The sequence below is a fragment of the Oncorhynchus kisutch genome, linkage group LG18 (genome assembly GCF_002021735.2).
Source record: "Oncorhynchus kisutch isolate 150728-3 linkage group LG18, Okis_V2, whole genome shotgun sequence".
NCBI classification, from domain to species: Eukaryota; Metazoa; Chordata; class Actinopteri; order Salmoniformes; family Salmonidae; genus Oncorhynchus; species Oncorhynchus kisutch.
Genome location: NC_034191.2, coordinates 13,570,324 through 13,583,318, shown reverse-complemented (window position 1 = coordinate 13,583,318; position 12,995 = coordinate 13,570,324). Strand labels below are relative to the sequence as shown.

General features: G+C 42.2%; 1 protein-coding gene and 2 long non-coding RNA genes across 3 annotated transcripts; 1 reads left to right on the top strand and 2 right to left on the bottom strand.

The window, feature by feature from the left end:
• Nucleotides 1-1,828: 1,828 nt before the first annotated feature.
• LOC109882659 (T-lymphocyte activation antigen CD80) lies at nt 1,829-7,870 on the top strand. The gene is made up of 8 exons (XM_020474758.1): nt 1,829-2,034; nt 3,912-3,943; nt 4,406-4,455; nt 4,863-5,165; nt 5,489-5,767; nt 5,880-6,011; nt 6,478-6,505; nt 7,554-7,870. Exons 1-8 carry the CDS (start codon nt 2,026-2,028, stop codon nt 7,570-7,572), a joined length of 852 nt encoding a protein of 283 aa, XP_020330347.1. The 5' UTR covers nt 1,829-2,025; the 3' UTR covers nt 7,573-7,870.
• LOC116354832 (uncharacterized) lies at nt 2,031-7,025 on the bottom strand. The gene is made up of 2 exons (XR_004204065.1): nt 6,890-7,025; nt 2,031-4,262 (listed from the first exon to the last, which is right to left on the bottom strand). It is a non-coding gene; the product is annotated as an uncharacterized LOC116354832 (long non-coding RNA).
• Nucleotides 7,446-11,363, bottom strand: LOC109882660 (uncharacterized). The gene is made up of 3 exons (XR_002254048.2): nt 11,231-11,363; nt 10,964-11,108; nt 7,446-7,568 (listed from the first exon to the last, which is right to left on the bottom strand). It is a non-coding gene; the product is annotated as an uncharacterized LOC109882660 (long non-coding RNA).
• Nucleotides 11,364-12,995: the final 1,632 nt, after the last annotated feature.

Sequence of the window (12,995 nt, the reverse complement as noted above, 5' to 3'; positions counted from 1 at the left end):
TTGCTGAACAGCTGAGTCCTGGGTACAGACACTGCAGTTGGTACCCACCTGGCTAGTATGTTGCTGAACAGCTGAGTCCTGGGTACAGACACTGCAGTTGGTACCCACCTGGCTAGTGTGTTGCTGAACAGCTGAGACCTGGGTACAGACACTGCAGTTGGTACCCACCTGGCTAGTATGTTGCTGAACAGCTGAGACCTGGGTACAGACACTGCAGTTGGTACCCACCTGGCTAGTATGTTGCTGAACAGCTGAGTCCTGGGTACAGACACTGCAGTTGGTACCCACCTGGCTAGTATGTTGCTGAACAGCTGAGACCTGGGTACAGACACTGCAGTTGGTACCCACCTGGCTAGTGTGTTGCTGTATGCTGCATCTAGAATGTTTTATCGCTGGAGCAGCACTGATAAACTACATGACTCAAAATCTACCAAGCGGAAGAGTCCTTCCCCCAAGTAAATCACACTTCTTCAGGACACAGAGTGAATCACTCACTTCACTGATTATACCAGATAAGGGTGGGTACAGTGTATTAGGTAGGTCACACTCTTTTCATGCCACTTCGATTCAAAGTTATTTTCGTGGCAGGTTAGGAGAGCATTTTTGCTAACCCTAACCCTTTTTCTAACGTTAACCCTAGTCTCCTAGCCTGCTCGGTTAATTCTCCTAATCTGCTACTTTAATTCTCCTAACCTGCAGCGTTAATTCTCCTAACCTGCTACTTTAATTCTCCTAACCTGCAGCGTTAATTCTCCTAACCTGCTACTTTAATTCTCCTAACCTGCTGGGTTAATTCTCCTAACCTGCTGGGTTAATTCTCCTAACCTGCTGCGTTAATTCTCCTAACCTGCAGCGTTAATTCTCCTAACCTGCTGCGTTAATTCTCCTAACCTGCTGCGTTAATTCTCCTAACCTGCTGCGTTAATTCTCTTAACCTGCTGCTTAAGTTCTCCTAACTTTCTACGAAAGGTCACTTCGGTATCGAAGGTACCGGTACAGAGTAAATGTGAGGAGGCTATATACAGGAGGTACCGGTACAGAGTAAATGTGAGGAGGCTATATACAGGAGGTACCAGTACAGAGTAAATGTGAGGAGGCTATATACAGGAGGTACCGGTACAGAGTAAATGTGAGGAGGCTATATACAGGAGGTACCGGTACAGAGTAAATGTGAGGAGGCTATATACAGGAGGTACCGGTACAGAGTAAATGTGAGGAGGCTATATACAGGAGGTACCGGTACAGAGTAAATGCGAGGAGGCTATATACAAGTGGTACCGGTGCAGAGTAAATGTGAGGAGGCTATATACAGGAGGTACCGGTACAGCACTATTGGCCCAGCATCATCCGTGTTTGGCCGGGGTAGGCCGTCATTGTAAATAAGAATTTGTTCTTAACCGACTTGCCTAGTTAAATAGAGGTGAAATAAATAAACGCATTAAGAAGGAAATAAATTCCACAAATTAACTTTTAAGAAGGCACACCTGTTAATTGAAATGCATTCCAGGTGACTACCTCATGAAGCTGTTTGAGAGAATGCCAAGCGTGTGCAAAGCTGTCATCAAGGCAAAGGATGGCTACTATAAAATATATTTTGATTTGTTAAACACTTTTTTGGTTACTAAATGATTCCATATGTGTTATTTCATAGTTTTGATGTCTTCACTATTATTCTACAATGTAGAAAATAGTAAAAAATAAAGAAAAACCCTTGAATGAGTAGGTGTTCTAAAACTTTTGAACAGTAGTGTATATAGGGAAGTGAGAGTCATAACTTAACCCCACCCTCTCACCACTCACACAATACAAACACACCCTGTTGTAAGAAGGGACCCAATTCTGATAAGCTGCTGTATGCTACAATGACAACATTAGTAAACTAGAAAAGCAAAAAGGACTTTCCCTGGCTAAAGCCACACCCCCAGAATGCTGAAGGAAGAGGGGCTGGTTGTCTGTGCTGAGAACACATCACACGCCAACTTCTCCGACTTCACACTCGAGTACGGCTGTTAAGAAAGGCAAAGCATGACTGTGGTAAGAATGTCTTTATTTCCCCCTCATAGGCTTTATAACTGTTACACATATTTACAGCTCTTCCAGACTGGCTTGTAGTGGATGTGCTATTGTTGTTGTAGATTTACTTAGGTAATACGGTGCAGGTTAAGGTGAAGCAGTTTAATTAAATAATGTAATATTATGGTATTCAGTTTTACCTACTATATCATATATCTTGAATGAATGGAGGTTGTTGGTGTTTCAGGTTATCAACCAAAACAATCGCTGTAGAGATGTGACTCCTACTCTTAGGGTTGACTGTAGTATCTGGAGACATGTAGCCAACAGATTATGGAGCCATAAAAACTGACAGGACATTGGCTGCATTTACACAGGCAGCTCAATTCGGATATATTCTGATTGGTCAAAAGATGAATTATTGGCAAAAGATCTGATATGATTGGTCAAAAGACAAATTATTGGCAAAATTGGGCTGCCTGTGTAAAACCTCCGTAGTGTCATATTACATATTTTAAATAAAGGTTTATCATCATCTCTGTCGAAGCTGTTTAATATGTATAACGTGTTGTATGGACAGTGCATTATATATTTTTGAAATTAACTTATTTGCAAACACTGTCAATCACATGGATAAAGTTAAACATTTTCACACAGTGGATTTCACCTACTTATGGTCAGATTAACTCTGAAGTTTTCATATTTTGTGTTTTGATAAAACTGCAACATAACAAAAGCATCTGTGTCAGGATTACGATCAGTGTGAAACTACTGTTTGTCACATGCTCAGTTGACCATGAAGGCATACACAAATGCATAGGAATGCACACGAATGCACACGTGCATGCTTATGTTGTGTTTATGTCTGATTGTTTTCATGTGTGTGCATTATAGCAATATATGGAATATAAAGCAACAATGTATAGTTCTTCTGTACTGTTGATACTGTAACCTGTGTTCATGAAACTCATCCTACAAGCTGAAACCATAACAACGCAGATGTATATTTCTGGGGATTCCCCCTGGCTTATTAATTAGAAACGTATCTGACAACCAAGCCAGTTCCCTTCGTCTGCCCCCGCACAATCCTCTGGCCTGTCACATTCTACTGATCGTTTTTATATCTTTACACTCAGGTATGCAACACATATCAAAGTCCTTGCAAGACAAAGTGTAAAAGACACACGATTGAAGAACAGAATTGTTGTTTGATTCTCTTCAGATTAACGTTAAATCAACTCTGAACTCCTATCCTTAACTACCAATCCCTGAGATGAACCAATAACCATGACGACAAATATCTCACGAGGCACTAGTACAGTACCGCACGATTGTCTAGATAGCCAGCCTAGATAGCCAGACAGTTTTTAAAAAGTTATATATCTGGACTTCGCCCTATCGGTTAGGATTAAATGCATAGAAATAGAATGAATAGACAAATCATTGACTTGAATGGGGACTCCCGTTCTATTCATTAAACTTCTATGCATTTAATCCTATCCCATAGCTGAAATACGAATAGATAACTTTTGAAAAACTGGGCCCTGTGTTTAGGCCAACCACACACAGTAGCAAAGAATTTCCTGAAGTAACTCCCTTGTATAGGGATTTCCCTTAGGGTTTTATTGACTGACTATTAGGTAACAGAGTAACCATGGAGACAGAATTTCTCTCAATGCTCATTAATTTCCTTAACCTGGTTATTATAATAAATATAGAATGAAGATATTTCTTAATTACTTTTTGTATCTCACCATATTAGCTGAGGATTAATAAGCAAACTCCCGTGTCATTTCTGAGTGTATATTTACCATGATATGAATCTGATCATATGAAACCTGATCATTGGTTGTGAGTGCTGCTGTTTGAACTAATGTGTGTGTGTGTGTTTTCTGCAGGACTATGGGATGTGTGCGCGTCGGCTGCTTCGGTAAGTAGTACTCACTGTGTGACCATGATTATGGCGGGACTGTGGCTTGATTATTTGCAGCTGTTGGCATACTTCGTTTACATGCAACTCTATTGGTTCATTTTGATACAATGATATGGTTTTTAATAAGCATAATATTTAATTTGTAGAGTGTTATTTCACACTATCTAGAGTCAGATCTCTTCACAGCTTGTTTACATGAGTGTGTGGTGACAGTATCCGATAGAGAGAATGTCGCTGTGGGTCTCCAGTGGAACTTCAGTTTTCTCTGTGATTCCTTGGTATACAGTACATTCCTGAAAGCTGGAGGAATGTGTGCCTGCAATTAAAGGATCATATTAATAACATTTAGGAGTGTGTTTCTGGAAACAGGTTATTAGGAAATAAGAATGCTTCCCGTAACCATGCCAGTGACCTCACCTAACAGTACTCAGCTGATTGTAATGTCGTTATGGTTTACAGAAGGTGTGTCATCTTATTCCTGGTATCGGTTCAGTTCATTCAAAGTAAAGGTAAGAATTGAATCAACTGACAAGAATATGACATCAGGACACCTGCCACTTTATCTGATCAGATCCTTACTGATGGAGATACTTCGGTGGGTGTGTGTGTGTGTGTGTGTGTGTGTGTGTGTGTGTGTGTGTGTGTGTGTGTGTGTGTGTGTGTGTGTGTGTGTGTGTGTGTGTGTGTGTGTGTGTGTACCTGCATGTGTGTGTGTCTGTGTACGATTTCCCTGTAAGATTGGATTTGCAATAACATCTGAACCATAATGGTATCTATTCAGTAGAAGGGAATGTCCCAGACACTTTCAGACGAGAGAAAAGGGCAAACGTGTCAGATAGATAAGGGAGGGGGGAAAAAAGGAACTGCCTAATGTCTACCCTCCCCGACCTCTAACCTCTTTCACCCACTCTATCAGATGTCACCATGGTGATAGGAGAGGTGGGTGGGGCTGTGACCCTCCCCTGTACCTCTGACATCCAGAGACTCCCAAACCACCTGTATGTACAGAGACCTGACCCAAACAAGTTCATTAATGGCTACCATAAGACGAGGGACTTACCATCCCCTCACCCAGAGTATGCAAACCGTACTCAAGTAGACCACACACAGGGAACAATGAGGCTGTGGAATATACGGCTGTCAGATGAGGGGCTGTACGAATGCCACATCGGATACCCAACCATGAACAACCAGAATAACATACAGCTCAGTGTGACAGGTAACATTACCTCAGTTCAAACTCTCTTACCATGTTTGTGTTTAATTCATTTTTCTGTTTTATTCTCCCACTTGTGGAACATGGCGTTCTGGGTGAGGGGGAAAAAGCTGATTCTGTTAGATGTGTGCTTGTAATAGCTCAAACCATAGATACATTCACTAAAAAGAGAAGACAAAACGAAAGCTATAATTGGCTATCACTCAGACCGGCTTGTGTTGTTGTGCCCTTGTTTTGTGTTTTCAGTTAAGAGGAAGTAAAACCAAGAAAAATCCTTTCCTTCTCTCGCTCCGCTCTCCTCCCTTTCCATCTCTCCCCCTCTACAGCCAACTACAGCATCCCCAATGTAACAGTGGCCTGTGACAACGGCAGCTGCTTGGTGACATGTTCCTCTGACAACGGTTACCCTCGTAGGGATGTTGAGTGGAGCCTGAACCCTCCTCTTAACCAGAGCCACTGGGGAGTAGTGAACAGCAGTGGGGGGACAGACCCGGTCTCTATGCTGTTCTCTGTCTTCAGTTCCATATCCATCAACTGCTCCTCTGAACCCCGGCTGAACCTCAGCTGTGCTGTAGGGGGCGCCCTCTCACAGGAACACACTGTTTGTGAGGACTGAGATACTGTGTTTCTATCACTGTCATTAAATGTATAACATTGTACATTTCTGTCAAATTAATTAATTTGAAACCTTACATATATTGTATTTATCTACTATAGGCAGGCATCCTGATATCTCTGTTATCTCTGTGATCTCTGCTGTCTCTGTGATCGCTGCTGTTCTGCTGTGTTTCCTGGTTCTGGTATCTAGCAGTAAGAAAAAGAAGGCTCAGACAGCCAGAGGTAATCAAGGTAAGGATGACATTACTTGTGATAGAGGAGACAGACTGTATTGTCCCTTGGAAATGAGACCGGCAGGATAAAATATAAATGTCAATAAATGAATGAAACATATAGATGGGTTGGCGGACAACGTTCTGCGCATCGATGTGACATGGAAGGTGTGTATTGCTATAATTCTGAAAGGTCCGAAAGCTAGCAAAAATGACAAGAAGCTGTCATGTGGGGACTCGTAGGTGGCTCATTTCAGCTCGTTGTATGTTATTGTTGATACCACGTCTTGTTTTGAGATAGCTAACCAACAACTGTAACTATGTATTGAGAGACAAGTGTTCAATGTGAAAATGTATTTCTTTTTCAATAAATATTTAGAGACTAAATATAGTTTGCATGTTGTCAACAGTCTATGCCAACCCTGTCTGTTTTGGTGCATAGTTGCGCACACAACCAACCCGTCTATATCTTTCTGTTTCTCCAGGAGGAAAGGGACCAGCAAGTTCAGAGGAGTGAGTATCTGTTTCACTGTTTCACTCAAACTCACAGGATAAATAAATCCCCCTGGGAAAAAACTGGTTCAGTTAACGTTGTTTCCACATCGTGTCAACCCCCCCCAAAAATCCATGTGATGACGTTGAGTCAATGTGGAAAACTAATTGGATTTGCAAAAAGTAATCAACGTAAGGGCATTTTGTATTTTTTTCATCCAACTTTGACCCTGAATCCAATGTCATGCTGAATTTTCTTGTGAATTCACTTTGAATTCACTTTGAATTCACATTAGTTGACTACTCGACCAAATGTAAATCAGAACTAGACGTTGAACTGAAGTCTGTGCCCAGTGGGATAAGATCAAAAGCTTGACATTGGTTTAGATAACCTGTGCAACTGACCTGGCCAAGTAGTAAAAATGGTTTAGTTTTGTTTCATTCTTCTCCTCTCTTTCTTCTTCTCCTCTCTTTCTTTCTCTCTTCTCTTTCTTCTTCTCCTCTCCTTCTTCTTCTCCTCTCTTTCTTCTTCTCCTCTCCTTCTTCTTCTCCTCTCTTTCTTTCTCTCCTCTCTTTCTTCTTCTCCTCTCCTTCTTCTTCTCCTCTCTTTCTTTCTCTCCTCTCTTCTTCTCCTCTCCTTCTTCTTCTCCTCTCTTTCTTTCTCTCCTCTCTTTCTTCTTCTCCTCTCTTTCTTTATCTCCTCTCTTTCTTCTTCTCCTCTCCTTCTTCTTCTCCTCTCTTTCTTTCTCTCCTCTCTTTCTTCTTCTCCTCTCTTTCTTCTTCTTCTCCTCTCTTTCTTTCTCTCCTCTCTTTCTTCTTCTCCTCTCTTTCTTTCTCTCCTCTCTTTCTTCTTCTCCTCTCTTTCTTTCTCTCCTCTCCTTCTTCTTCTCCTCTCTTTCTTCTCTCCTCTCTTTCTTCTTCTCCTCTCTTTCTTCTTCTCCTCTCTTTCTTCTTCTCCTCTCTTTCTTTCTCTCCTCTCCTTCTTCTTCTCCTCTCTTTCTTCTTCTCCTCTCTTTCTTCTTCTCCTCTCTTTCTTCTTCTCCTCTCTTTCTTCTTCTCTGCTTCCCAGAAATGTACAGCTGACCTGAAGGAACCCAGAAACTTGAATATTTGGAAGGCAGAATGTGAAAGGTTCTATCATTTGATAATTATAAATCTGAACTCATTGGATACTGCCTTCTAATGGGACATGATAAAGGGGTTGCTGAGGTGACCTAACCATTGCCTGGACTTGTTGCTGTTGGAAACTATGTTAGCTTTCCTCTACACGCTGCAGTTCAGGGGTGTTTTCACGGTGTTGAGGAGACTGACAATTGTATAAATATTTAACTAGTATGTTCAAATGACTGAGTTCCACAGAAGAACCAATGAAAACTAGAAGTGCAATGACTGTCCTCAATGTGTGCACTAAACCAGGGTATGTAGTATCCAAGGAAACATATCTAGTATTTGTACTGCGTTTGTATTAGGACTAGAGACATGCACTGCACTTTAGAGAAGTGTACACTTATCCAGTGTATTCAGGGATGGACTGTATTCAACTGATGAATACTGGAAGTGGATACTGGAAGTGGATACTGGAAGTGGATACTGGAAGTAGATACTGGAAGTGGATACTGGAAGTGGATACTAGAAGTGGATACTGGAAGTGAATACTGGAAGTGGATACTGGAAGTGGATACTGGAAGTAGATACTGGAAGTGAATGTGTCTGTCCGTAATAGATCTTACCTCAGATCCTATACCAGCATCTCCCAGTAGGTCCGAGTCCACCCCACATACAGTTGAAGTCAGAAGTTTACATACACTTAGGTTGGAGTCATTAAATCTAATTTTTCAACTACTCCACAAGTTTCTTGTTAATTAACAAACTATAGTTTTGGCAAGTCGGTTAGGACATCTACTTTGTGCATGACACAAGTCATTTTTCCAACAATTGTTTACAGACAGATTATTTCACTTATAATTCACTGCATCATAATTCCAGTGGGTCAGAAGTTTACCTACACTAAGTTGACTGTGCCTCTTATACAGCTTGGAAAATTCCAGAAAATGATGTCATGGCTTTAGAAGCTTCTGATAGGCTAATTGACATAATTTGAGTCAATTGGAAGTGTACCTGTGGATGTATTTCAAGGCCTACCTTCAAACTCAGCACCTCTTTGCTTGACATCATGGGAAAATCAAAAGAAGTCAACCAAGACCTCAGAAAAATAGACCTCCACAAGTCTGGTTCATCCTTGGGAGCAATTTCCAAATGCCTGAAGGTACCACGTTCATCTGTACAAACAATAGTACGCAAGTATAAACACCATGGGACCTTGCTGCCATCATACTGCTCAGGAAGGAGACGCGTTCTATCTCCTAGAGACGAACGCACTATGGTGCGAAAAGTGAAAATCAATCCCAGAACAACAGCAAAGGACCTTGTGAAGATGCTGGAGGAAACGGGTACAAAAGTATCTATATCCACAGTAGAACGAGTCCTATATCGACATAACCTGAAAGGCCGCTCAGCAAGGAAGAAGCCACTGCTCCAAAATCACCATAAAAAAGACAGACTACGGTTTGCAACTGCACATGGGGACAAGATTGTACTCTTTGGAGAAATATCCTCTGGTCTGATGAAACTGTTTGGCCATAATGACCATCATTATTGGAGGAAAAAGGGGGAGGCTTTCAAGCTGAAGAACACCATCCCAACCGTGAAGCACAGGGATGGCAGCATCATGTCATGGGGGTGCTTTGTTGCAGGAGGGACTGGTGCACTTCACAAAATAGATGGCATCATGAGGAAGAAACATTATGTGGATGAAACATTATGTGGATATATTGAAGCAACATCTCAAGACATCAGTCAGGAAGTTAAAGCTTGGCCGCAAATTGGTCTTCCAAATGGACAATGACCCTAAGCATACTTCCAAAGTTGTGGCAAAATGGATTAAGGACAACAAAGTCAAGGTATTGGAGTGGCCATCACAAAGCCCTGACCTCAATCCTATAGAACATTTGTGGGCAGAACTGAAAAAGCGTGTACAAGCAAGGAGGCCTACAAACCTGACTCAGTTACACCAGCTCTGTCAGGAGGAATGGGCCAAAATTCACCCAACAAACCCGAAACGTTTGACCCAAGTTAAACAATTTAAAGGCAATGCTACCAAATACTAATTGAGTGTATGTAATCTTCTGACCCACTGGGAATGAGATGAAAGAAATAAAAGCTGAAATAAGTAATTCTCTCTACTATTAGTTTGACATTTCCCATTCTTAAAAAAAAGTGTTGATCCTAACTGACCTAAAACAGATAATTTTTACTAGGATTAAATGTCAGGAATTGTGAAACTGAGTTTAAATGTATTTTGCTAAAGTGTAAGTAAACTTCCGACTTCAACTGTATTGCTGCCAGTCTAAACTGGTTTTAAAACTGAGATCCGGTGAAACCGTGCCATTGGCTGCCGCATTATTTCTTTTTTTCTTTTTTTTTTACGGGGCAGATGAGCATACATGCGCTGCTCTTCTATCGCATGTGAAATTATGTCAGAGGGGGAAAAAACGGTTTTCTTTGTTTGCAGTAACGTCTTTGTTGCTGTAATATCGCAAACGGACGAGGCAGTTTTACCTCTACGAATTCCAGATTTAAGGACGTACAGGTGCTGGTTTTTCAGTGTTTGCGAGCAGAAGACGAATGCTGAACGTGTGTAACAATGTGTCTTGATTCTTTTTGGAATTATTTTCAACATTTGTTTTGTATGTAGGCTAAATATTTCTATGAAATATGTTGTTCTCATGTAAGGTCATCTTGAGGGCATATAATATTGGTATTATTTTATATAAGTTAGGAATAAGTTATTAATGTTAAATGATGTCTTTCAACTTTATAATAGCTATTAAAAATTGTCTACTATGCTATAAATAAGTGGTGGAGCTGTTGACAACACACAGCCCTTTTGTAGGACTGTGGATCAATTCTGTTAGGAACTCAGTCGGGGGCTTAATTTACTGTTTGAAGTTAGAATAGTAGACTACACAAGGTTATATTTCAAAATTGGGTTTTGAATCTGTAGCTTTTCCCAATACATTTAACTTAGGACCCCCAAAAGGCTAGGTTCTGACTGCATGTGTGGGTATGTAGACCCACGAGCCAGTGTGGCCCCGAATGATGAGTTCAGTTTTTGTGTGGCCCTCACCCCCATCAAAGTTGCCCATCCATGTTATTGTATGGTGTAATTATTACACCAAATTGCAGTATCAGTGTTCACCAGCAGATGTCAGCCTCACCACAGATTTATACTCACCCACTCTACAGACTGAAGAGCCTTATAGTAGTACTTGTGACCTGTCTTATACATGCTGAAAAAGGGTAGTCTGTAGATCCAATGTTGTTCAATGCCATTTCTTCCACCTTGGTGTCATTATTACACCAAATTGCAGTATCAGTGTTCACCAGCAGATGTCAGCCTCACCACAGATTTATACTCACCCACTCTAGACTGAAGAGCCTTATAGTAGTACTTGTGACCTGTCTTATACATGCTGAACAAGGGTAGTCTGTAGATCCAATGTTGTTCAATGCCATTTCTTCCACCTTGGTGTCTACTGCAAACAGCTCGTCTGTCTGCCTCTGACTGGAATGAAGAGATAAGGGGAAGATGTGAGAGGAAAGGAAAAGAGAAATTATACTCTCCATTCAGCAGACAGTTTCAGTGTTTATTGGTACAAGAGAATGGTGTGGTCTTGCACCACTTACCTTTTAATCAAACCTACAGACCAGAGCTAACTCGCACAGTAGGGAGAAACCACACATCTCTTTACCTTTCTCTCTCTCGCTTGCTCTCTCTCTCTCCCTCTCTCCCACCCCCCCCCTCTCTCCTCTCCCACCCTAGTATCTCTCGATCCCTGTCTCCCTCCCTCCCACCCCCCCTCTCTCCTCTCCCACCCTAGTATCTCTCGATCCCTGTCTATCTCTCTCTCCCTCCCTCTCACCCCCCCTCTCTCCTCTCCCACCCTAGTATCTCTCGATCCCTGTCTATCTCTCTCTCTCCCTTCCTCCCACCCCCCCTCTCTCCTCTCCCTCCCTAGTATCTCTCGATCCCTGTCTATCTCTCTCTCCCTCCCTCCCAACCCCTCCTCTCCCGCCCTAGTATCTCTCGATCCCTGTCTATCTCTACCCTCCTCCACCATCTCTCACATGAATCATTGTGCCAGTCGGTCCCTCCCCTGTGTTTACATTAAACAGTAGAATCACTCCAGCCTGCTTAGACTTCAGGAATGTAACAGCCTCTCTCTCTCTCTCTCTCTACCTCTCACTCTCTCTCTCACTCTACCTCTCTCTTTACCTCATCTCCCTCCCTCCCTGGTCTAGCCCAAAGAAAATAAATAGAAACAGAGTGCCTCCACTCATCCTCCTGGTAGACACACACCAGATTATTCTAGAAACACTAGTAAATTAACCAGTTTGGCCTGTTTCTGCAGACACACACACACGCAGGAATAGTCAGAGGAGTCAGAAGGAAGCTGATATAATGATGGTGAATAATCGCTCCATTTTACACACGTCTACAGACCACTGAGCTGGCACAACTTACTGTCTGTGTTCCTTTACAGAGAGGCAACCTCTGCTCCAGTCTACTGTGGCCAACACCAAACAACAGCCTAATGAGATTATTCCACTTCAGAATGTCAACTAAATGAGTTTAGGGCTGAGAGAGCCAAAGCACTGTGCTGTAGGACAAGAGATCGATTCAGGAGAGCAGAGCTGAAATCTGATCAGCACCAGGGAAGGTTCTCTATTCCTCTAAAAATAGATCCATGCATTTCACAATCACAACAACACCCAGCATATGATACGTGTGTGTGGGTGTGTGGCATGTCTGTTACTAAGGAGAGAGTAGAAGACAGAGAAGAGGAAAGACAGGCTAATGGAGAGAGAGAGAGAAAGAGCTGGGTGAACTGAACTGACAATGTTTGAACTGATTCATTGTTTCAGACATTTTAGGAAGGTATGTTACGGTTCCTATAGGACAACTCTGACCCTTGGAGCAAGAGATGACCTGGAAGTATTACTCACCACTTTGGCTTCTAACCTTTGACCTTTCCACTGAGAAGTGGGAGGAGGGCATACACACAGCTGAGCAGAGGGGGTGGGGGGGTGATGAATACTCAGATGGGAATACCACTGAGAGGTGGGAGGAGGGCATACACACAGCTGAGCAGAGGGGGTGGAGGGTGGGGGGGGGGGGGGGGGGATACCACTGAGAGGCTTCAACTCCGATCTGAGATTCTCAGACAAACCCTTTGGGACCGAGCTACAGTCACGAGTGTAGATTCTATGTCTGCTGTGTGTGATGCTGGAAACCTGAGGAGTTGTTAATAAGAGTCCATGTTTATTAATAACACTGCTTAAGACATTTACTGTCATAACAAGTATACATGTACGGTACACACACACATACATACACACACACACATACACACACACACACTGATGCATTATGCGTGGCCATGAAAAGACA